Below are 25,553 nucleotides of genomic sequence, written 5' to 3'. Positions count from 1 at the left end.
GAAAAGAGTAGAAAATAAAAATAAATTAGATAAAGTATGAAATAACCTGTTGAAAGAACTAGGGAAAATTAATATAAATATCTGCTGAGCAGTACACAATTGCCAGCTTATAAAAATTATTTGCTTGGCTTTTCTAGCCTCTATTTCATCATAAACATTCTCTCCTTCTAGGATTCAAGCTTAGAAACTGCTCACAGTGGCATGTCACCTGGATGATTTAGTAGGAGTTTCATAATTTTCATAGGCAAATGGAGAAGGTAAATCACTGTCATGAGCTCTATTATCATCTACAAACTGTATCCAAGCCTACCCTGGGAATACTGGGAGGGACGTCTCTATATGTGTGTGTGTGTGTGAGTGTGTGTGTGCGCAGGGGAAGAAGGGGGTGTGTGCAAACAGAAACAAACCAATTAAAAGCCCTCAAACCTATAAGCTGTTATTTGTAGACTCAAACCTGAAAAGATTTCTGGAAACACTGCAGAAAAGGCAAACTGTTTAAAAATCTCTTCCTGGATTTGCTGATGATACTCTAATTGAAGAAAATGGCTCAGCCCATATTTGCTGAATAAAAAAAATTAAAAGCAACTATGTTGCTGGTTTTTTGGTTTTTTTTTTTTTTTTTTTTTGTGTGTGAGATTCTGTAGTAACAAACCCATTCAATAGTTAGTACAACATCTGAGGATTTCAATTCAGATTCAATCTTTGTGTTTTCCCATCAATTCTAATTGCAAATATTCCACATTTCTTAAAGGGCCCATTGTGAAGTGCTCCTCAGCATTACATCATGGAATTGTGTCATCACTCTTTCAACCAAGTTTTATTCCACTGATTTCAGTTCATTAATAACAGCCTAAAACTAGATTATTGACTACGCACAACAATCCTATGCTCCTCCATTTTAAGCATTTTGACCTCTTCCAATCCCCCAGACTCAGCACCCCACCCTTGGCTCATTCTTATCTAGCTTCATGTCAAAGACTACCAATTTCAAGACTACCAATTTCAATTTTTCCCATTCATTTAAACCATTTCTATTGTAACTTCTTCACGCATGCTCTGAGGCTGTAAGCATTTTTCTGCTTTCCTACACTTGCTAAGAACTGCACTGGCTGGATTTTAATACTTAAGCTTTACTACAGTCAATTCTTTTTGTAGTCCCTTTCCAGTTCAGTGATTTCAATTCAAGACATGTTCCCTCTATTCCCCATATTTAAACAAAAAGGAAAGCCAAAGAAAACATTCACTCAGACTGACAAAAGTCATATAAAAGAATACAAGAAGATATTGAAAGGTTTTAAAGTCGCTGCCAAGGAGGAAAAAAATAAACACACAATGGCAGAATATTCAAAGGTAAATATAAAAATATACAACAAGAAAGTGAATGTTATTTCTATTTTAAACCATTCTGTATGCTTTGTTAAAGGAATATGCTGTTTCCCTGACTGTAATCGATTCCTGTATAGGGAAAAAAAAACCAACACCAAAGCAAATTTAAATGTCAAGCAGATAGGCTGAATTTGGTCAGCATAGTGAGAACACAGAGAAATGGGTGGGCTGGAATCAGTGCAGAGTTCTGAGTCTGCTTAATACAAAAGCACTGTAACAGCATATAAAAACAGACTACAGCCTTGCAAGAAAAGAATACCAGCTAACAATCTGAATGTGCAGGTACATTCTGGCTTTTGGCAGAGCTTTTATTCTATTGCAGGAGTATTTAAACCTCTATAATTAATGCAAGTAAATGGTATCTACCAGGAATTGTGGATCTGTGCTCAGAGGGCAGGGCAGAAGAGTGACATGTTGTCATGACACTATAAAATGCCAGTGCCACGGAAATCCTTATCCTTAACATTTTAAATGCAGACTCGAAGGAAGCAGAAGGCAACCACAAACAATAGGACAGCTCTGTTTCCTTGGTGCACACAGAGTGCCCTCTCTCCAGCAGCCTTGCTTGTTGCTGGACTGCTCACATTGTGGAACAATCTACGTCAATCATCTCTCAAGAGCAGTTGCTGGGGACCAATATCCTGAAGAATCACAGGACAAAGAAATGGACATGGCCAGCAAATAGACCAGAAGAGCAGTCTGAGGTAAGCAACCTCACTCTATATGTAGCAAGGTAGTTCTCTTAGGGTGATCTGCCACTAGATGAACTGACTTAGAAGTCTTGGAGCCACTGAAGACAAAGCTGAGTATTAACTCACCTATCTCAGCAACTGTGGTGTGTGACTGGGCTTCAAAAAGTATCAGTTTCTGATCAGGATTTATAGCCCTGAACCTTACCCACTCTCATCCCCCCAACTTCAAAATCAGCTCCAAATTAATCTTTAGAATCAAAATTATGAGGTAGCTTAAAACAGTCAATTAAAATATACAGCATTTCACTTTCCTACCCTAAAATACAGATAAACTGAGATTAGTTATCTTTTCTGCTTCCAAATTTCAAATATAATTTTCTAATCATCCTGGAGAATGCTTTAACGACTATATAATATGCCATTCTACAGTGAGAAGATACTATTTCTTCCTTTTGAGGCCATTTCATATTGGAAGAGAAGAGAGTATTAATGCAGGGAAGAGTCCTAGAATGTAGTTTCATTTCTAAATTCCCTGTCCCAGCCATGTGGTGAATAGCATCTCACCTTAGAAACCCCAAAGCCAGAAGCAAAAGCAGACTGTGTTGCCCAAGAATTGTCATAACAGCACTCTCTGAATACAAAAACTGTGTTCTAAGGCAGTGCTGAATGAAGAATTAAAGAGCTGGCACATTTCCCATCAATCTCTTGCATCATCTGCCCAAACCCAATACTCATAGAGAGGATGAGATTTACAGAGCTGTTTTATGACTTAAAGCATGTAGGTAGGAGATGCCACCGATTGTAACTATGAAAAAAAAGCACTGAAATAAAAGACTTGTCAGGGAGAGACAGATGCACATCACAAAATAAAACATGGTAAAATTTCAGCACTCTGAATCACTCCTCTAAAAGACAGAAGGAAAAACAGCTTTTTTTTTTTTTTTTTTTTTTTGTCGTGCAGCATCACAACCAATGGTCTGATGTAATGAAGAGTAGACACCTCTTGCCACGGGATGAGCTGCAACAAGCCTGCTGCCACAGCAGTTCAGCTGTTGAGGAAGTGGAATTGGCCCATAGGTGTATCAGCAAGATCTGTGTACTGAACAATAGCTGTCAAGGCAGGGTTTTGGGGAGAACTGAATGACTGTGTCAGTGTGCTGGCAGAGCAGCCCAAGAGGCTGGCAAATGTAATGGCGTGAATGTCTTCGAGCACCACAGTGGAGAGGAGCTGTGGATTTCCTTTCTTTCCTAGAGTGCTCAAAAACCATCAGCATCATAACTGTTCTTCAGCATAACAGGGGAATTACCAAGGTCTCAAAATAGTAATGAACAGCACCAGACAGAATCTGCACCCACTTAATTTAATGCTAAGCATTCAAATGAGCAGCTGCTCTACTCTCCACACTATTGCTCACCACAGAAACACACTGCCAGTCGGCTTACCTCATTCTTTCCCACCTCAGTTCTAAGACAGTTCCAGCTTTTCACTACGGAAATACCTATTGCGATTGAGCAGAATAGAGTCTGCATTTATATATTTCATGTAGCTCCTGGGCTTTTCTGAAGAAGAGAAGGCACCAAAACATAAAGGATATCAGAAGCTGCTGCTTCTCTGCCACAGCACCACAACTTACTTTCCTCCCTGTTCCAGTACAGCCCTCCAAGGCCTTCCTTCCATATTTGTATTCAAGTCAGCCCCTTCCAAGATATCTTATCTGCCATCAGCCTCCACAGCTATTTCCTCTGATGTAAGAAAACCACACTGTACCATGGAGAAAACTTCCCTTAAGGAGACAAATGTTCTGCCTTTTGCCCTCCCAATCCATTCTCTGCCGGACACCCACACCAGCATGCTTTCAGTACTTGCCCCTGTTACTGATCATCTCAGCCCCATCTTCCAGGCAGTCTCCATTCTCTTACTCAGAGAACCAGCTGAATTGTTGATTTCTTCTTATGTATTTCTGTATTTCCATCTATCTTTTCAGATGGACAGTGCTCCCTCAACTCATCTAATGTCCTTGCTGTGTAGTTTTAAGAGCTTCTCCATAGGAAAGCAAACCAGGAGGCAAGGAAAATCTAAGCCCAGGCTGTGCCCAGACCACAGTCTCACAGGACCTAAGAGCAACAGGCAGAGCCAGATGCTGACAACAGACTCAACTGTTAGCCCTAGACAGGACAAAAAGAAGACTCAGGCCTTGCACTCATCCAGAGAGGCCAGGTTGCATCAGCAGGAGACAGGACCAAAACCAAGACTACAACATCAGTTCAAGACCTGCCAGGAAACTTGGCTGGAGACAGAACGAGCAACAGACACATCCCAAACAACTCAAGCAAAACCAAATCAGGACTCTTTTATGACAGATCAGACAAGGTCTGTATTTCTTCATGTAATAAGATCTCCACCAACATTGCTCATTACAGTGAAGTCAACTCTGATTTAAATTATTATAATATGGGGTGGCTGGCCCAAGTGATTTCCTTGTTTTTGTGCCCTGATCTTACACTGCTTTTATGTAAAGCATCATTTAACTTCAGTTGTACTTTAAAAATGAATATGTAGAAAAAGTGTGGAAAATGGAAAAGAGGGCAGAGAGACCAGCCTGAGAGGATGCAACAAACAATACCAAACTGCCTCTAAGATTGTCTGACTGACTCTAAATGTTGATGAGTGTGAAGGAGCTGTTGTTGTTAGATCTGCTCCTCTGCAGTTTTCACAGCTTGCTTGTTTTGGGTGGCATCTTAGAGTCTCTAACTCTCCAGAATGTAAGTAAACACATGTGAGTAAAACCTTAAAGAGCAGTATTTTCTAGTATGAGGTGTCTCCGTCAAGGTGAGAGGGAGGAAGGAGAAGGCTGGCCCACTCCCTAGTGGGGAATGGTAAGGTGGTTCTTGCTGGAGCCTGACCCACATTCTGATGACCGTCTCCCACTCTGCAGGAAACAAATCCAACACACAGAGCAGCAGCTCAAGGTTTCTCAATGTATCACGGCCCTTGCTGGTGCTTGGGTCACCCTTTGCTCTCATATAGGGTTTTCTGGTAGTGATGCCTTAGCACATCTTCAGTCGCCTTTTCAAGAAGCATTCCCTTCCCACCACACAAGCAGCCTTGGTCCAGAGCCCGCTCTTTCCACAAGACTAAAATGGGATGGATGGATGGAGAGATATCTCCTTTCTCGTGTGGATCTAAATTGCAAATATGTCTCTGAACATCCCAGGAATGAGATATGCAATCTGCATGGACCAGATTCCCTTTCTTTGAAGCAAAATCCTGGGCTGATCCTTATCGTCACTCTACCTTATGGTTAAAAATACCTGACCTTGTGAAACTTCACAGCTCTCTCTGGGCAGCCCACCCCTCCCTGTCCAGTCAAACACCCGTGGAGGTCTACTGAGGACCAGGCAGTTCTGCCTGTCTCCACGTGTGGCTGCCCTTGATCTGATATCCCCCTGATACTGGCTCCTCCTATTTTTAATCTTCTCCCACAGCTTGATAACCTACTTGTTATGCACCTACACGGCCACATGCCCTAACCCGCCGGGGGGGATGGAGGGCGGGGGCAGTGCTGGGTGGATGTGGCTGTCATGGGTGGCTGTGTGCTCACCACCACCCTCTGCCCGGGAGCTGCGGCGCCGCTGAGGGGTTCCTCCTGCAACCTCCTCTTGTAGCGCTGGCTGCTGCTCTCCATCTCCAGTGATGGATGGACTTTGGCTGCTGCGCGGGAAGCAGTGGGAAGGAATGCTCTGTAGTGCCGACACATCTCCCCGGGACTGCTGTTTATCGGAGCGGCGGGAAAACACGCTGCCGGAATATTGAGCATTTAATAAGTCAGTAAGCGATCAAATAAATCAGCACTTCCCGCACCAAACACAAGCGGTCTCGTTCACCAGCGGGAGGCTGAGCGGCGCTGCTCCTCGCTCCGCTGCCCGCGGTGGTGTAAGAAAACCGTGGGTGAATGGGAAGCTCGGGGTTTCCCTGGCACTCAGCCGTGCAGGCTGGGATTGCGGCGCCTGCCAGGGCGGAGGTGCCGCTGCTGCCTCCACTGCCACCGCCACCGCCCTGCCTGTCCGCGCCCCTCCGCGGCCGCGGACCGCTCCCGCGGTGTCCTGTCACACCCGCCGCGTTACGTAACTGCTGGTCACAGCGGTGCCTTTGGTCATCCCTCCCCTCGGGCTGCCACGGGACGCAGCTCCGTAAGCCCGGGCTGCTGGGCGCGGACTGCGCCGCATGAGCCGCTCCCGCCCCGCGGGCGGCACCGCCTGCGCCGCGCCTTGCGGAGCGCCGCGCTCCCTCTGCGGAGCCCCCGCTTGCCCCCCAGTCGCAGCAGCCCCGTGAGCGCTCCGGGCGGGACGGCGGAGGCTGTGCGGGGCCGCCCCTTGCCGCCAGCACCGCGCCCAGCCCTGCGCTCCGCGGAAAACAGCGCGCACTGCCATCCGCACTGAGTCGCAGCCCCTTATCCTGAATGGGAGAGTGATTCCCACGCCCAGTTTCCTCAGAGATTTTCAACAGCTCTATGCCATACAAGCGAGAAGATTCAGTCAGAAGAAAGTGCTTTTTTTTTTTTTTTTTTTTTTTTTTTTTTTTTTTTAATTTATTTACCAGTGCGCCCACCGCACGAGAGGGTGAAGGGGTACCCCATTCAGTCAACTGGGTCCTCCTCACGGCTGGGCAATGGCTCCCTGTTTCCCTCCTTCCTTGAAGCAAATGCTGCTTTTGGGGAACAGGGGATCCAGACTTCACCGGGCTCGTAGGGGTGGCACGGGGCATCCCCGCTACCTTTCCCTCTGTCTTCCCTGCGCAGACCGCCCCCGCTGCCCAGGGTGCGGGGGAGGAAGAAAGGCTGCAGGGAGGAAGGGGGGCTGCCAAGGCGGTGCGTGTCCCCCCCGCCGCCCCCTCGCTGCGGCAGCACGTGGTGCTCCCGGGACGCGGGTCCTCAGACGCCCCCCCTGCCCAGCCAGCCAGTCTCCTTCGCGAGGAGCTTTTTATAGCAGCCCCGACCCGCTCCCCGATGGGAGGTTTCTCGCCGCGCTCACGTTACCATGCGGGTGCGATGTTAAATAAAGGAGGGGGAGGAGGGGAGGGGAGTTCGGCGGGCGCCTAATTAAGAGCCGGCGTTAACCAGGAGGGCTAAAAATAGCGCCGAGCGCTGCAAACCGCCCAACCGCAGACAGCAAGCCCCGTCGATCCCTGCCGCGCCTCCGCCGGTGAATGGAGCGGCCGGCGCTGAATGGAGCGGCCGGGAGCATGAATGGGGAAGCGGAGCGCGCCGTGAATGGGGCGGCGCGGGCGCCGCGGGGGGGCGCTGTGGCGCCGCGCGGCAGCAGCTGGAGCCCCGGCCGCGCACGTGCCGGCGCGGGGGCGGCTCGGTGTCACCTGGCGGCAGCGGTGGCGGCGGGCGGGGCGGCGGCGCGGGCGGGCTATAAAAGTGTCCCGCCGCGGCACATGCACACTTCGGGGAAACTTCCTGCCTGGAGTGGCGGCGCCGGCCGCCATGGGAGGTGTGCCCGCTCCCGCCTGCCCCGCTCCGCCCTAGGGCGGGCAGCCCCGCGGCGCAGGGCGACCGCGACCCCCGCCCCGACCTGACCTGCCCTGCCCCCGCCGGAGGCAGCGCTGGCGAGCGCGCCCGCTCCCTGGTACCCGGTCGTGCCCTGGGAGGTTCGGCGGCAGGATGAGAGTGAACGAGAGCGAGCTGAACAGCTCCGTCCTCCCGCGGGACCCGCCGGCCGAGGGCGCCCCGCGCCGCCAGCCTTGGGTGACCTCCACTTTGGCCGCCATCCTCATCTTCACCATCGCGGTGGATCTGCTGGGCAACCTCTTGGTCATCCTCTCCGTCTACCGCAACAAGAAGCTGCGAAACGCGGGTAAGGGGCGGCGGGGAGGCCCGGGGGCGCCGCCCGGGCTGGGTGGGCGGGGGTCCCGCGGCCCCGGGTGCAGCGCCGCGGCCGCTGCTCTGCCGGGGAAACTTTCCCCGAGCGCGGAACTCCGGGGTTGGGCGCTTGGTCTCCATCCCCAGCTGGCGGTTATAGGCTGTGACAGATGCCAAGAGCTCCGTCTTTCCTGCCGAGTCGGTAATCGAGCGGGAAAGGGTATTTTTAGCTCCCGCCACTGAATCCTGGTGCTATTTTTAGCTCTCGGCAGTTCCCACCTAGCAAAAGAGAATGGCAAGTTAGTCGTATTTAAGAATGAAATTTAGACACGGTACTGGGGATACTGCCTTGGCATACAGTGTGTGTCTGTGCATGCTGGATGCTATTCTTCTGATTGATTTTCTTTGAGTTACAGAAATGTCTTCAGTAACAAATTCTATGGTTGGAGCTTCAAATCAAGCGAATACGAAGTTATAAACATTGCAGGATTCAGACAATTCCCTCCCCCCACCTTTGTTCGCCTCCTACTTGCTGTCTAGGTCTTTGGGGAATGGAAAACATCTAACAGAAAACAGCTTTAGGCACTTTAAAAAAAAATCAGTCTCTAATTTTGACAGGATAGAATCTGTGCTGGTCTGTTGAGTAAATCCCTCTTACTTCATGGATTATTGGTCAGACAGGCAGGAACTTCTTCAGATTCATTCTGCTTTATCATGTCAGACCAGCTGCTGCGCACGTGTACCAAATCTGTGCACTCCAAGCCCTATGCATCTTTCATTGAAAAAAATACAGGAGCATGGGAGGAGAGCTGTACTGGTAATGAAAGCAGAATTTCACTCCATGACAACTGAGAAGCTGCTTTTATTTTTTTCACAACTGGGCTGTCAAGGTCTTCATTACTACTGCACTAAGTTCATCAGTTAATGGTTTAAAATTCATCTGAGGGGGGAACTTGAGCCTGGGCTTTGAGATGGCCTAAGAAAGGTGTCTAGCACTGGACTCTGGCAAACAGTGGCATGCTTATCTTTCTGAGGTTAATTCAGGTAATTCTAGTGGATTATCTGCTTCATCTGCTTTCATTCAGCCATAGTGGAATGCCACACACAAGATCAAAATGAAGAGTAACAGATTTTAATTTTTTTCCTCCCTACAATTGCCACTGATGTAAATTCTGAAAACTCTATTATCTTCCTGCTTTCATTGGCAGAAATTTCATTCATTGGAGCTGGCAGGGTAACATGTGCACGTAAAGAGATGAGACTCCAACTCCAGAAGTCCAAGTGGGCACTTGACTACCCTTGTTCCCTGGAAGACTTTTAGATGGAGGGAGAAAGAGTTGAAACAGGCATATTACCTGGGTTTCTCTAGGGGAGTGGGTGATATTCTCCCCCTCCTTAATTAATAAATCTATGCTTTAGCACTTCTGTGGGTTGTTTGCAATATGGACAAGTCTGGTGAAGTCTGAAATGAACATGGTGTCTTTTTTTCTGGAGACATAACTGAATCCTTGGGCTCTATGTGTGTTCATACTCTCTGCTGTAGATATCATGTAATCCCTCCTGAATCTCAACACGTGCTCACTTGCTCACTCTTACTGCATTTCTTGTTCTTGCCTTTTCTGTCATAGTGACTGTTAAGAACTGCAATAAACTGGCAACAGCTAGGAGAGTAGAGCATTCTTCTGAACATAAATTGTTTGAGACTGGAACATGAACTAGATACTGCTTGACCCTCTGAAATTAAGGATTAATTAAAATAAGTACATACTTGGTACCATGTGGTAAATAGTTTATAGTCTTGATTTAGGAGAAAAATAGGAACAAGATTTTAAAGCTCTTAACTTTGAGGGTTTTTTTCCTTTAAAATATGGGGGTGGGGGTTAGTAAATGAATTAAAGGAATCTTTGGAAATAACACAAGTTTTAAAAAGGTGTTCTAAGAGTTCTTGAATAATCCTGCAAAAACTTGTGCCTAGGAGTAACGTTATTTATTTGAGCACCACTACTTAACTGTGCCTTCAATTAGGGCTTAGTCAGGCAAATAAATTTGTAAAAGGCAGTAAGTATTTAGAAGACCCTGGCCTAATATTTGTAAGTTTGAAGACTAAAGTCTCCCAAGTCTTGTTTTTCCTAATTCAGACTATTCAGGAAGAGATTACATTGAAAATAATCTGATTTATCCATACAACTAATTTGTAACTTGGTAATGCCAAAGGCAGTTACGACTTTTTACAGAAATGTAATAAGAAAGAAACTTCTACTTTTGCAACAACTTATATTAATTAAGTCTTGCTGGCACATTTATTGAGGAAAAAGGACACAGGATGAAAATTCCACTGGAAAAAGGTCAGGGAGGAACAGAAGATACCTCCTGAAGAAAATGTATTTCACTGAAGATTTTCTTCCCTCTTTGCAAGAGAGGACTAACAGAAATAAGGAGTATTTAACCCTTTCACAAAAAGGTGGATTTGGTGGGGGAAAACATCTTTCATCTCTGTCCTACTCTCTATTATATACATATGTATTGGAAGATACTACAAATTGAACCTGTGGACTTACAATTTATAAAGTGCATTGGGGAATAGTAGGAAGGCCTAGAAAAACCTTCTCAACAAGTGGTGTAACCTTCCTGACAGTCAGAAGGTTAGTAAAAGACACTGATCAAAGCAGAGGAGTCAGTAACTCAAAGAAGTTTGTCTCAGCAAGCGAGGAGTGTCTGATACTACAGACTCCTTCATAGGCACAAGCATGGCTTCAATAGATGCTCTTCTAGACACAGAAGCTGATGATGCAACTGGTAGGATCCTCTTTTATTTAATGTACTTGACTTGTAATAAGTTTCATAGTTCTGGTCTGTTATTTCTTTTATGGTGGCTTGTAATCCAAGAGGTGCCTGACACCAATTCAGTCCTGATGGGAGCAGCTGCAATTTAAAGCTGACCTACACAAAGACTGAATTTGGTTTATGATATCTGTAATCTTTTAACTTTGAAACAAAGTTCAAGGGAAACATTCAAGGCATAAGGATTTTAATGACCATATCTTGGTAGCGTATTCATGCAGCTTGAACTTTAAACTGATGTACCTTCTTTAATAGCTAATTTTCAAAAAGAATGAGAACAGATCATTTTAAAAAGAAGTTTTGTGTACATCCTTGTCTCATTTACCCTTATAAATATTCATAGATCAGAAATAAGGTCATTCAACAAATCCACCCTGGGAAGATGCAATAAGTAGCCTTAGGAAAGGTGTATTAAAAAAACTGTTGGTGCTTTTAACGAGTGGAATTTTTACTTGAAACTGTCAACATCCAATCAGAGCATCTCAGAAAACTGAGGAGATCACTTAAGTGATCTTTGTAATGCTACAGACAAATTTGTTGATTGCTGGTATCCTTATGCCTTTGTTGTTACCCACACCAAGAAAAACAATGCATCAAGAACAAGGTGAGGGAGCAGTTCTAAGTCTTTGACTATGGAGATTAGTTTTCTGCTAGTGATATTAAAATGTCAACACACACCTGTTCTTTTGGTGACAGGTGGATTTGGGTATTCAGTGATTACAGGTCTGGACCATTCTTAGTCAGTGAAGAAAGTTTTCTTGAATGGTATTACACCTCTTGCTCTTCTTTCTCTTCCTTTTGAAACTGTTCTCTTGGCCTGGCGGGTTGCTTTTTTTCTGGGTGCTCCGTGTGCTGAGGTCCAAAAGTTCCCTGAGTACCCTTCCAATGGAGTCCAGTGTGGGAAGGGAGGCCCAGCAGCCTCAGCCTCGCTCCTGTGTGCCTGTCCTGTCTGCTAACACCTGGCATGGGTTGGGATAATCCAGGGACTGGTGCCAAGCTGGTAACTAGCACCTACTAAATCAGGGCAGAAAGCTGCTTCTCACTGATCTCTGTTCTGTGCTAGGTGTACTTGGGTTTTTGTACATTTTTCTAGTTTTCCATGTCCTTGGCCCAAATGTTTTGTAGCTAAAACTTTGTTACTAGTGAAGAAGGCATAGAGGAAGTTTGACATTGCTGAGGTCCCAGGACCCTGGGCAACAAGATACAGTTAATTTCTGCACACATGCTTAAACTTACCTATGTGTGGTAACTACTTTTCTGATGAGATGACAATGACAAAGGAAAAAACCCCAATGTTTGTATGCTCAATCTGCCTCACCTGCTTTAGATCCCAAGAGTTCTGTGAAGACAGCTCTGTGAGTGCTCAAAAGAATACAATGAACTCAAGGGTAATATTGAGGAAGGGTAATCTCTCTAAAATCTTTTCAGATCAGTCAAGTCACTCTTGAAAGAACTAACTAACACAGCAGCTTATGATTTTTTTTTTCATTCTTTGCTGAATATTACAGCCGCTGCAGAATTAGGGTTGGGAATCTATCAGTAAGAATTTAATTTTGGAGGCTTTTCAAACTGGCCCTGGGTTTTGATTTAAGCAGTGTAAGAATCTAGTTGAAGAGTGCTCCTCTCTTAATGCATTTTCTAGAATAAAAATCTAAAAAATAAGAATGGAGCTATCTTTTAATAACCAGATTGGAGATATCATCAGCCTTTTCAGAAAAATGTTGTTCTTGATGATGTTTTGTTTTTTAGTTTTAAAATTATGATATTAAATGCTCTAGTAAAGATTGTTTTATCTAATAAACGAAACTCCTTTTGTGAATTGAGACTAATGAAATCCTTCTTTTTGTCACAGGTGAACCTTGGACTTCATTTTGTGCCCTGAGAGACTATGGGTAGCCCGACAAATCCTTGACTCAAGGAAGAGAGCTTAGAAGATCAAGTTATAGCACAAATTCAGGGTTCTGATAAAAACTGAGATGTTGATGGCAATGAACATTATTTCAGAAATTAATAACTTCCAGTATTAAAAATGGTAAGCTGTTTGGGAGGAGGGAAAATGTCTAGAGGAGATGCTGAATTTTGGCAACTGTTGAACAGAAGTGAGCATAAAAATACAGTTTCAATAAAGTTGTTCCTCAGACTGGTTTTGATTGAATAATTTACTGAATCAAAGGTTTGCTTCAAAGGCTTGTTTAAATGGTGCTGTGCTGTTAGTGACCCAAAGGTATAGGTGAGTATTCCAAATAATTAATAATTTTTTCTTACTAATGTGTCTGTCAAGCTCAGGTATTTATTCTTTTTGCAAGATTCTACATTTTGAAGTTTTTAGAGACATCACTTTTTCTAGTGTAGCTGCTGCCAGTGGGTGGTGATACTCTATGCTCTGCTATTTGCTGTCTCTTTTAGGTTATTTTTGAGGAGTTTTCACTTTTCTCATAAAGTTTTTTTTTTCCATCTTTAGTTTTTTCATTAGCAATATCCCATACCTCTTTCCTATTTCTTTTTGTGCTATCCTTTCATACTTTCACACTTCCATAACGTAGATACTTGATGTCTTTCCAGCGGTCAGACATCAGCAAGTCTAGGTTAGTGACAGAAAATGCTACCAAGAGTAGGATCCAGTGCTGGTGTGGCAGTGTCCAGTCTGTCTCTGGTGAGGCTTGCTTTCCTAGGGCAGTAAAACCTTGTGGTGTCAATTCAGTGCTAGGCATCACAGTTTAGTTTTGCAGCATCAATAAGAACTTGTCCCCCTTCCTGCTGGCAGTTTTTCTTCTAGTCACATCTCTGAGCTGCCTTAAATACCACATGTCTCTCCTGAGAAACAATTACAGACCTCGGTTTCAGGAGGACAGGCGTTACTAAGAATTCCTCAGGATAACAGAAAACATATTGTTAACAACACAAAAAATGTTTGCTTATTGAATGAACAAATGAACATGTGTTTAATGTGCATAGTTAAGTAATGCTTGGGACTATAATACAAATACTGCTACTAAACAAGTCCAAAGTTCTTTCCAGATCTAGCCCTCCTGAAATCACAGGTAGACAGGTGGGATAATCAAGGTTTCTGCCTTAAATGACAGAAAAAAGATCTGATTAACTTCTTACTTATTTTTTAAGAATAGATAAAATATGCAAATGAACTTCACTGCTGTTAAATTCCAATGACAAGCATGCTACAATTTTCTTTTTATTTTTTTTTTTCAAATAGAGCAGCAACTGAAAGTAATCAGCAAAGTTGTTTGCAACATTTACATAGTAACTTCTGTAGCTTCTAAGTAGCTTTGTGGTAGTCACTGACCAGCATGTGTAAAAAGTTTCATGCTTTAAAAGTTTTTTTTAATGAGAAGGCAGACTTTCCATCCTTGAAGAATCACTTAACATCAGAAGTAAAAATTTTCAGCTTGTTCTTTTAATTTTATATAATTTCCTAATACAGTACCAGGTTGTATAGTTAGATATACTTTTTGAATAGGTATTAGACTACCGATCTTCATAAAAATTCAAGTCTTGATTATATCAGAGAATCCTGTGCTTGACTTGGGAACTTGAATTTGGGTTTTGGGCAGGGTGGTGGGTTGGGTTTTCTTGGTGGTGGAGGACTCATCTTTTTCATTGCTAGAATTCCACTGAAGTCCTTCAATGCTTCATTTGGACTCTCTGCCCTATCCTAAGAACCCTGTTCTCTAAAATGAGAGACAGTAGAAGCAGCCAATTTTAGACACAACCAAGCACTGAATTTCTCTAGTCAAGCACAGACTAAGCAGCTGGAAGTGTTTATGGTTGTTTTCAGATTACTTATATTTTCAGTTAACACCTTTGACTGTTCAGCTACCATTATTGTGAGAGATGGACTGGATATGTACTTTTTTTCATTTAGGCCTACAGAAACCCCATTCAGCGTGATGTGTACGTGGTATTCTACACGTGGTGCTGAAGTGTAAGGTCTGTTTATATCGTATCACCATGGGGTTGTTTGTTTGTTTGGAGTTTGGTTTTGGCTGCAGATGCAAGGTTAGCAAAACTGATTTGTATTCAGGGAGAGGTCACCAAGCAGAGGTAGTTTGCCCCTGTGCTGAGAGAGGTCAGCTCCATGCTTGGTATGGAGGTCAGTGTGACTTCTTTTTTTGGTCAGCTGTTTCAGCTGCACCAAGTAAAACCTATTGAGGTTATGGTGCAGCTGCCAGAACTTCATTTGTTACTCAGCCAGACAAAGTGGCCATCTCTGTGGAGATGAACCAAAGCGGTGAATGGGTAGGAGTACAGGGATCAGCTTTGAAAATTGATATCCAGTCACACCATGCAGAGGTTTCACCAGGTCTTTGCATTCTGGGAAAAAAAATTGAGTATTCTTTTTCCCCAGTAGTAACTACAGGTTTCATTTTATGTTCGTTTTCCAGAATGACTGATAAACAGTTTTCTCCTCCTTAGTTTAACTCTTGATTTTAGACACATTTATCTCCCTGTCTGTATTTGGAAGACATTTTTCATTTTCACAGGTGAAAGTCCAGTACAGCTAGGGTCTGACATTTTTATTAGGAATACTTTGAAAATATGGGAGTTGCATATTATGAAGAATCAAAGTTTGCATAAATGCAAATTAATGCATAATTAATTATGCATACTTCAGTTGCATTTTTGTTTTATTTTGGATGAAGAATTCACAGTCTTTAAATGAAGCTTGTGTATTTTACATTAATATGCCCTGTCTTAATTATAATAATTATTTGCATTAAAGATGTCTCCAGCTTATCACTGACAGTGTAATGCTGAGGTCTGCCTTCTGTAATTTAAGTATTGCAATGTGCTGCAGCTAACATGCAGACTCACATAATATTAATCTACTTTTTAAAACCTAGGTACTTCTCCACATTCCCATTATTCCATATTGCATCTCTGAACCTTCCCTGAACCTGTCACTGCATTAGCTCTCACTTAGAACACAGGATTGAATGGGACCTTATCAGTCATCAAATACAACTTTCAGATGTTGTAGGTGTTCATAGAAATCCTTTTGGAATCGCCTTGCCCCAAATGAAGAAGAGTGTTGATACATTGGAAGGTGGCTTAGTGGGGTTTTGGATGCTGCATGAAGTGTTCAAGGCCAGGTTCAGCGATGCTTTGAGCAACCTGGTATAGTGGAAAGTGGCCTGCCCATAGCGGGGGGTTGGAACTAAATGATCTTTAAGGTCCCTTTCAACCCAACCCATTCTATGATTCTCAGTGCCTGAATGTATCTTCTGTCAGTTTATATGCTTTTGCTGTTGTACCAATATTACATGGCGTTGCTATTCCTGTAATGAGAATAAAATTATCACCTCTTGGCTGTTGCTTTGCCAGTCAAAGAAAGGTTGATATCACATTCTGTTAGTCTTTCTACAAAATAACCTTTCCCCTTTGCAAGGAAGTACCATCTCCAGAAGTATGCCTGATCTCTGGAAATAACTTCCCTAAAAGTGAAATCCTGGTTTTACTGAAATCAATAGCAAATCTCCTACCAAGGTCAGTGCTTATCTTGCTTCACTTTTTATCTCTGCAATACTTGCCAGTGAGCAAGAAGGCTGATGTACTGCTCATAGGCTTAAACCCTAAGTGTGGTAAGCAGAGAAGTCTTTCATAACTCTGGAGCTGGAATAGGATTTTTGTTGGATCACTGATAGTGCTGTAATAAAGTTGAGTACAGGTAAAGGTCATGAGTGCCTGACCTATACATCCTGAGGTGGGTGCATTGTAGGAAGCCACTTAAAATTTCATGTATAGTAGGTATGCAAGCTATTAAGTCTGGAAATTGATGCTTCAAGAACACACTTGGGAATAAAGAAAACACAAGAGACCACCAGTGATTGCTACTTTGTAGGGTTACTAATGGGAGTGCTGTCCTTTGTAGGGTTACAAATGGGAATTATTACTTAGGAAAAAGTTTTACTTGTACTGGTGTTTGGTTAGATCACAAGTATATTCTTGATGTATTTGTCTTTTTCTACTTTCTAGGAACTCATTGTTTTTTATTACATTGATTAATCAGAGTAAATTGGGGGTTTGCTGCTGTAGCATCACTATATATATGGGTGTTTCTGTTGTGAATTATATCATCATATGTGTATGATGTTCCTTTGGAAATTTCTCAGACTGGCTGTCTGTGACCACTAATTTTTCAGGTTTTTTTTTTTTTTTTCCCCTTGTCTGAAGAACTGTACTGTTGAGAATCTCTTCAGTGCTTATAAACCCATCTTATTCTCCGTTCCTGATGAGGTAACACATTCCAACATCTGTCACTAAGGACTTTCATAGCATTGGCTGTGTCTTGTCTTGGGTATGTACAGAACCACATTTATATTAAAGCACATGTAAATCCTACTGATTTTTACCATGTTACAGAAGTTATTCAAACCAAAGGTTGCTTAATTTTGTGTAGTTTGTGTTCATGAATTTACAGAGAGACGTAAATCCAGAAACATTTCCTCTAGTTTGATTGTTTTTTGAAGAAAGGACCTTTTCATTTAACCTTTTTTTTTTCTACTGCAACATCTGCTGGCACATTGTAACTCATATTTTTGTGTATTGCTTGTGGGTATACACACTCCAGAAATTAGTCTCTCATACACAGGAGAACAATATTCAGCATTCCTGAGGGGAGGGAGGACAGTAATCTTTACCTTTGCAGCACCTAGACACAGGTGGTGACTTTAATTCTTGGGATAAATTAGAAGAATTTTGGTGTTTTTTACTTCATGGTTATTAAGACAGCTTCCCATGGGAATTTTTGTATTCGGGAATGTCATGTACACATGATCTTCATTGGCCAAGCTATTTCTAACTGTTCTGGATGAAAACTTTCAGGACTACAGAGTTAACAATATAATCCTCATCAAGCTCAGTAAAAGAGCTTTTCATCTCCTCTATATACTGGTAAGTATGGAGAAGACAGCAATTTGTGTATTAGCATATATTAAATATCTAATGTAGAGCTCAAAATGCAATCATATTTTCTTGCTCTTGCAGCAAAGGTTTTTGAACAGTTTTTTGGCAAATAATTGGACATTTTATGTTTTCACTTCCAAATTTGTGTACATATTGGTTTTTGCAGCTGTTCTGATTCTTATTTCTCTTGCCCCTTTAGTGCATCCCACTACTGCAGTGCCTGATAATGACTATGAACATTTTGTTGACTGGTGGGAAACTGCCTTGATTTTCTTAATTTTTGTGGCACAATAATTGTCTCCTTTATAGGCGATCTCCAAAAATATTTTGTATAAACCTAACATATCCACTTGTGTTCAATGACTTTTGCATGTTCCTGTGAATTTGATGTGCTTCTGCTCATCATACATTTGCACTTTTTCTTTGGATGATCCATATCCATTGGGTATTGTGCTGAGGATGGCTTGGAGATGACCACTCCTGTTCACTAGTCTTGCTAAATTGTTTTTTGCTGGATTTTTTGTTTCCTTAGTTTTTCCTGCCCCGCCCCCACCCCCCCTTACATTTTTCCACTGAGTGTGGACGTCAGATTTTTTTCTGAAAGGCTCTTATTTTAGAGTTGTTGTTGACTTGGGTCTCTCCCTCATGGCCCTCTTTACACATTCTGTCAAAACTGATATTTATACACTCTGTAAAAATAGAATTCTGAGATGCTGCAGAATTCTTGGGGGCATTAGGAATACTATCATTTTAAATGAAGTGCTGCCTTTGTAATTATTCCTGGTAAGAATTTCTAACACATAATTTGTGACAATCTAGAGGAGATTATACAGTTGTGCAAATCTTGTTAATACCACTTGTAGCTATTCTTATCTGCGACATGACCTAAAGGTGTGGCTGAATCTTACAAACGTGGACATGTAGAGAGGTATGAATGGGAAAAAATGAGGTGTGCAAGACAAGTTTAAGTAACCTAGTGGGTGTAGAATTTGCAGTCTACTTGATATTGGTGCTTGTTTTGTACTGGGATGTCCCATCTGTCACAAGAGTGATGCATCTTTTTCATTGCATGCTTTTTTCATTGCTAGTGGGTGTTTTGTTTTCCTTTTTTTCAAGCTATTGCAGTGGCAGGCCTTTGCTGCCAGAATGTTTCCTGGGGTAAAGCTGCCTGAGCATGTCTTTCTAGTGCAGATATAACTATCACCACAGCAATGAATTGATTTCTAAGATCTTTTGCTTATACAGGAATTCATAGTATCTCCTGTCCCCATATTTACTCAGAAAACTTTCTTGATCAAATTCAAATTTCACAGAGATTTCACCTGTTTCTGTCTTTTGAATTGCTGATCATTTGTTGTGATGACTGGGCAGAATATTTGCTTACTTTACTCAAAAAAAAAAAAAAAAGCAACTTGCTTGTCTTGCAAATAAATCTCCAAATCATGGATTTCCTTGTGTTGTTTCTGGTATACTCTCTTATACAGGTATTCCAATGAAGTAAATGAAATTTTCAGTAGTAACATTGCAAGGCAGCTTCAGTATGTTTCATTTAAGCTAATACCTATCTCGAAGACATTTACAGCATTATTTTAAGGATTTATTTTGTAGGAACATTTTTACATATTCATTTGATAAGTGCAAATGCAGTATGTGATCAAAAACTTTTTTATAGAAACACAAAATGTTGACTTTTTAGTGCACTGGAAATAAATGACTGTCTAATGATCGTCTGTAAAGTAAAATTATTTTGTGACTTCTCTGTTCAGAAACTGAGTCTATACTGAGGTAAGAAAAGCTGACAAATTAGGAATGCAGTGTAAATGGAAAAATTCAATTACTATGTCAGTTATAGTAGGGCACTCATTAGTGTCTCATCCTAAACCCAGCCTTCCTCTTACAGGTCTAATTATTGAGTTGGTTGTTAGAAGTAAGGTACTATTCTCTGCATGGGTACCTGCATGACTGCTTGGGGTGGAGTCTCTGTTTTAACAGAGCTTGCTCTCAGGATTAAAAGCCCCACCCCACAGGCAGTGATGACAGCTGCAGTCATTATGGTGCTCCTGGTGAACAGAATGACTTTGCAGCGAGGCTCTTTCTTTCAAGGTGGTTCCAGTCCACAGAGTGTCATTCAGCTAGCAGCCTCAACATGGTGCTGTTCTTTCATGCTTTCTTTAATTTCTCTTTCTTCTGGAAAAGAAATGAAAAAAAAGACCCTTCAGAGTCCAGAATATTTCAGGATAAGTTTTTTGCTGTTAGTGTAATTTGATAAATATAGTTGGTAAGTACTCTGACTTATTTGCCCTGAACTTAATTATTCAACTTAGTTTTTAGCTCCAACTTGGAATTCTTCTTGGCCACCATGCAGAACAGTACATCTGCTCAAGGATACCTCTGCACCATCTGCAAAATGGATGTGCATGGAGCTAGATGCCATCATAAACCTTGTAACAAAGAGGCTTTCCAGAAGGGTCTTCACTTTTGTTCACAACACCTTGCTTCCACCAGGTTTCTGATCATCTTTGATTGCACTGTTAAGGGAATGCATTTTATTCAGTTCTTGTACTTGATCATTATCTGACAGGGATAATGAAACATTTTGTTGCTCATAAGTAAAACAAAACAGCGTGTTATCCAGCATGCCCTAAAGGTTTATATAATGCATACAAGTAGGCATAGTTAATTTTGTCTTTTTTTTCTTGCCCTTTTTTTCTCTGGAGCGTTAAGCAGCTTTAAGTTGCTTTTCCAGCTATTCAACAACAAATGGCTGCAGTTTCTCCAATGCTGTTATTTTTGCTCCTTTGGAAGTCTTCCTTTGGAAGATTTTTGTATTAAAAAATACATCTATTGAAATCCTAATAAAAGGGCATTAGTTGCCCTTTTCCTTACTGTCTTCCAGAAGCATCTTCCCAATGCTCTGTAGACTTCCTTGACTCCATATCCATACTCAAAGTTCAGATGTGACCTTTATCTTCCCATCTCTGTCCATAAGTTGAATACTAAATTTCTGAGCACTTGCATGCATGTCACCTCTGTCTTGTTCTCCCTGAGATTTTTGCTTTTAGGACTGTCCTTTTTGTTCTATCTGTCATGAACATTTTTCCATAATTTTTCCCAGCCAAAGCTTATTACATTTCACTTGATATTCTCATAGATCCTGCTTTATAGCACGATTTTCAGGCTATCAGTATATAAAATCCATTGGCTTCTATTGCTTTTTGCAGTCCCTAGACAATTTTTTTTCTACATGTGTTTTCTATATCAAACCCTGTTTCATTTTAAACTGTGACTATGTTTAGAAAACAATGACTTTAAAAATTACACTTTATCACTTCGTATATTCTGCATCTACATCAAATGCCTTCAATTTACAAATCATTGTGAAATACCAGGAATGTTCAGCTATGAAGTCTTTTGTACATGTACAGATAGGCTTGATAGCATTCCAGTTAATGGCTACTACTAATGGTACCTGGAAGAAAGTACAGCAACCATGCAACTTCAGTCAAAACTATTTCCAAAGATAGAAATTTTTTAGTAAGTTGGAGAAAAAGTTGAACAATCTGAAATGTAGCATTTGGGATTTACTTATAAGTATTTATTGATTCTTGCTGTTCAACATTTTGTTTGGATTATGGACACTGGACAATACAGTCTGCTTGGAGTTAGGCTGTTTAAATCAGTACCTATTGCTTTGTTAATTGTCCATGCAGATAGCCTCTTTTAGTGAATCAGCATTGCCTTCAAAATTCGCTGTTCTGAGAGGAGGGGCTATGGAGAAGGGAATTAATAGGAATTTTGAAATTAATCTCAATGAAGTGAAGCAAATGGCAGAATAATTTTGAATCTGAAATTCCCATTTTCTAGTTTTGGGAATCCAGAAAAAAAATCAGTGCATGTTTTTCTGTCACTAGTGACTTTTACTGATGCAGTTAACTATTACTTGGATCTAAACTGATTTCCCTGATAACACTATAAAGCCCTTCAAGCAATAGTAGTGTATGCATTGTGCAAACCATTGACACCAAAAAAAGGTGACAGAAGTATGTAACGAAAAAATAAGGGTAAGGCCTTTCTAAGTATGGAACAAAATTTTTCAACCACATGATTTTTTTTCAGAATTCTAGTATTAGCTTGGGAAGCATTTTCCAAGAAAATTAAATGCTATCTCGAATTGACATGAGTCTGTTTTATTTGAACCCGTACTGTTTGTATGTTTGTTGACATTTTTTTGAGGCATGTGCAATGCTAAGTAATTTCTTATCAGCTGAGAATGAATTTCCTTATTTTACAACTGTCTGTCTCCTGTTACATCTACTGTTGTAATATTGTAAAAGTCCAGTTTCTAAGCCATTTTTGGTCTTCACTGTTTGGGTGATAGTGGCTTGAAGTAGCATTATAGTTCTGCTACTGAATCTGCTTGTTCCAATACTTCATGGTCTCATGAACACTTCTCAGCCTCATTCTAGAGCAGTCTTTTGTCCCAGTATGACAGCCTATAGTTCTTTATCCTAAATAACTGCAGAAGATATCATCTTCTGTTCCATAAAGGAGCCTTCTACCGAACTATAACTGCAGCTTTTCTTCCAACTTGGTTTTTCATAAAATGAACATATAGTTAATGTATTTAATTTCTTTTACTACATCCCCAATTTTATCTGATCCATCTTTCTGCTTTCTGTCACTTACTTTGTTCAGTGTCTCCTCATATTCTCTGAGTTTGTATCCCGTCTTTAGCTATTGCACTTATGCCTGTAGTGTCCCTCTTGATTCTTTTGTCACTGTTGCAGTAATCCATTGTTGATTTTATCCCCGAAAAGAATAAAAAAAAATATTTATATTGTGCATCTAGCATGCACTTTTCAGCTGAGTATTTTTTAAAATATCATTTTTCTTTTTTTCAGAACAGTTAATTTGTTTGCATCACCTATTTGATCATCTGATCTTAGATGTTGCTTCAGTTATGTATATAGACTCTTCTTATTTCTTCATAGTTGTGTTAGGATCTTCAACATCAATACAATGCCCACAGCCTCTCAAGGAATTTCAGGTACTGCAGAAGGAGATTTGAGTGATGGATGCATGTTCTAACCATGCCTAGCATGGTTAGTTTAGCATATTTAGGTATAGAAAAGTAAGTTTTTCAACTTCAGTGGTGCTCTAATACTTTTTAAGAGAAACTATAAAGAACTATCCTTATACAGGACTGTTGCTTCACTAAGGTCATTTCACCTTGGGTTTTTTGGATCCTCTCATTTCTTACATGTGTCAGGTAAGACAGTGTTAGACTGTCATACCTGAGTGAGACCTATTATCTCTCTAAAGTGAGTATCCATAATAATGCAATATGTTGACTTCAATCAGTTTAAAAAGCTTGAGAGAACCTCTAAATACTGTGAAGGATACTAAGTTTCTCTGAATCCCAAGCCTTATATGCTATTTATTCTGTAGTACTTTAGAGATGAGGCAGATTTGTGAATTTGTGTTTGGGGTAAGTTGTGAATATGGGAAATTTGGATGTTATTTCCCGCATTTGTGACCCATTACTTCAAGAGCTGTGGCTTTATATAGAGTGCAGACTGTTGCCCTGTGTGGGGCCAGGAGTTGGACTCAATCATCCTTGTGGGTCCCTTTCAACTCAGTATATTCTGTGATTCTGAGATATATCATTGCACATATTAATTTCTGAACTTTAAGTTTTATACTCTCCCTGCTCTTTTGCTAGTGTTCTATGAGACTGTCAGTATGCAAACCAGTCTTGATCTCCCCATACATTTTTAAACAATTTTTGTGCAGCTTGTGAAATTGTGTAAATGTACCTTGTATGATGCATAAATAACCTTGAAACACTTGAATTTTTCTCCAAACATCCTTTATTATAAATTCCTTTTGCTTACAAAAGTCATTGAATATGAATACTGAATGAATATGTCCATTACACCTTCAAAAAATGAAATTATTAATGTAATTAGATTTTTTTTTAATCATGTACTGACACAACTGAAGTTACACAGCTGGTTTTGGGTGAGGTAATAAAATGAAGATAAACATTAGGGGATGCTTGCTTTATTTTTTTTTTCTTTGATTATTCCAAAATGTGTCATTTTGAGAGGCATCAGTTAGATGGCAAGGCTAGGGGATTTCATGAGGTTGTGATTCAGCTGATCCTTGGTTCAGCTGCAGCATAGTCTTTTCAGTACAGCTGTAACTAAACATTTCTTACTGCATTACAGGTACTGGATACTGTGACCTCCCTCTGAAACATCTTAATTTGCAGCATTTTCATACAACACCATTTAAAATTCTCATGTCCATTTGTCTTTTTTGATCTGGTATGTCATGAAGATCATTCACTAGTGATACAAGTCCCATAGGTCATGGGAATTCTTTTAGCTTTGTGTCAGCCCTTTTAGCCACACTGTTTAATTGACTTTTCTGCCTCATATTGCCTATCTTCAATGAAAATAGGAACTTTTAGACATTTTCACTCAACTGACAATTCAAGTAATGTCTAATATGTCCCAGAATATGTTTTCTGTCACTTTTTGTATCAGTACGTAAAGCTTGTGGTATTCTTCACTGAGCTGGCCCTAAAATGTTCTTTTACCAGGTGGAGTGTTGTCTCTTCCAGTACACTTCCATAGCTTTCCATACTGTTGAAATCAGAGACTTCACAGAAGACACTGTACTCTGCCATAAGCAGTAAATGGGCTTGAGTTGCATGTCCCTCCTTGCTAGATTGCTCCCATCAAAGAAGTTGCCATTGTTTTAAAGTATTTATCCAAAAAAAGCACTCTTCTGTACTTGCTGGGAAACCTACAGTGCTGCTTATTTACAGGCAGTTCTGTTTGTTTTCTCTTAATACCAGCCTGTCTGATGATCACGTTCAGAAGACTGCAGTCTTCTTTTTTACGGTAAATTTACAGTAAATTTTACAGGTCTCCTTTAGCTTGTGAATTTTTAAACTTCTAATAAAATTGTTTATGTCCTTGTAAACAAGGTGAAACACCAGTCAATGGTGACCATGCATGTGTGAAAATTCTACTGACAGCCATAAAGTAGTCATAAAATATAGGCTTGGCATAGCTTTAAAATCACTACAAGAAAAGCTAATACTCTTTGCTACTCTAGCTATGGTCTTTGCCACTTAAATTGCACACTTCAGAACTGTCTGGAAAGTTTCTGTTCTGCTAACTCTGATGTTTATATGTTGATGTTAATTTTAAAGGCTAATGAGTGACTTTGACTTAGAAGTATTATCATCAGAGAGAATTATTAAGCTTTTTACATTAAAACATTAGTCTGGCTCTAGCAGCCACATGTTCTCTCTCATAAAAGTTAAGTTAATCAGAGAAGACTCCTTAAAAATCTTGTCCCTGAAGAAAATAAGTAGCAGGCTGAGGTCACAGAGTAAACCACAAATCAAGCCACTAGCATGGCTCAAAGATTTGTTAGTACAGCTGTAAACTGTAAACAGAAATTTTCTAAAAAGCGTTTCAGTGGTCCCTCTGTTTATAGTGCAGTGATTAAAAAAATTGAAACTCTCATGACCAGTTTAAGGGGAAAGCACAAATATGGAAAGAGTCTTGTTTTCATTTCCACAAGCCTTATCTACCAATTTGAAAAAGTATCTTTTATACCAGAGGAAAAAGATGAAAGAGGCTTATGTTTATTACAACAGAAATTAAATTACAAAGCAATAGGAATAATATTACCCATTTCATGCTTTTATCTATACTGCTCATCATGGACTGAGCTTCTATGTTGTAAACATTGCAAAAGCACCAAAAAAAGACTTCCCTCTTAAAAAGGTTACAATTAAGCCATTATGAACTCAGTTTGTGCAATTGTT

General features: G+C 41.0%; 1 protein-coding gene across 1 annotated transcript in view; it reads left to right on the top strand.

Moving 5' to 3' along the window:
* Positions 1–7,489: 7,489 nt before the first annotated feature.
* MTNR1A (melatonin receptor 1A) overlaps positions 7,490–25,553 on the top strand; it is a 50,214-nt gene continuing 32,150 nt past the window's right edge. The window contains exon 1 of the mRNA XM_041479923.1: positions 7,490–7,937. Coding sequence (XP_041335857.1) covers positions 7,745–7,937 — 193 coding nt within the window. The 5' untranslated portion in view covers positions 7,490–7,744. The remainder of the gene's footprint in view (positions 7,938–25,553) is intronic.

This window comes from Pyrgilauda ruficollis, unplaced genomic scaffold (genome assembly GCF_017590135.1).
Source record: "Pyrgilauda ruficollis isolate IOZ18807 unplaced genomic scaffold, ASM1759013v1 scaffold5, whole genome shotgun sequence".
Lineage (NCBI taxonomy): Eukaryota > Metazoa > Chordata > Aves > Passeriformes > Passeridae > Pyrgilauda > Pyrgilauda ruficollis.
The sequence above is the reverse complement of the archived record's forward strand: the minus strand, read 5'-3'. Positions and strand labels throughout refer to the sequence as shown.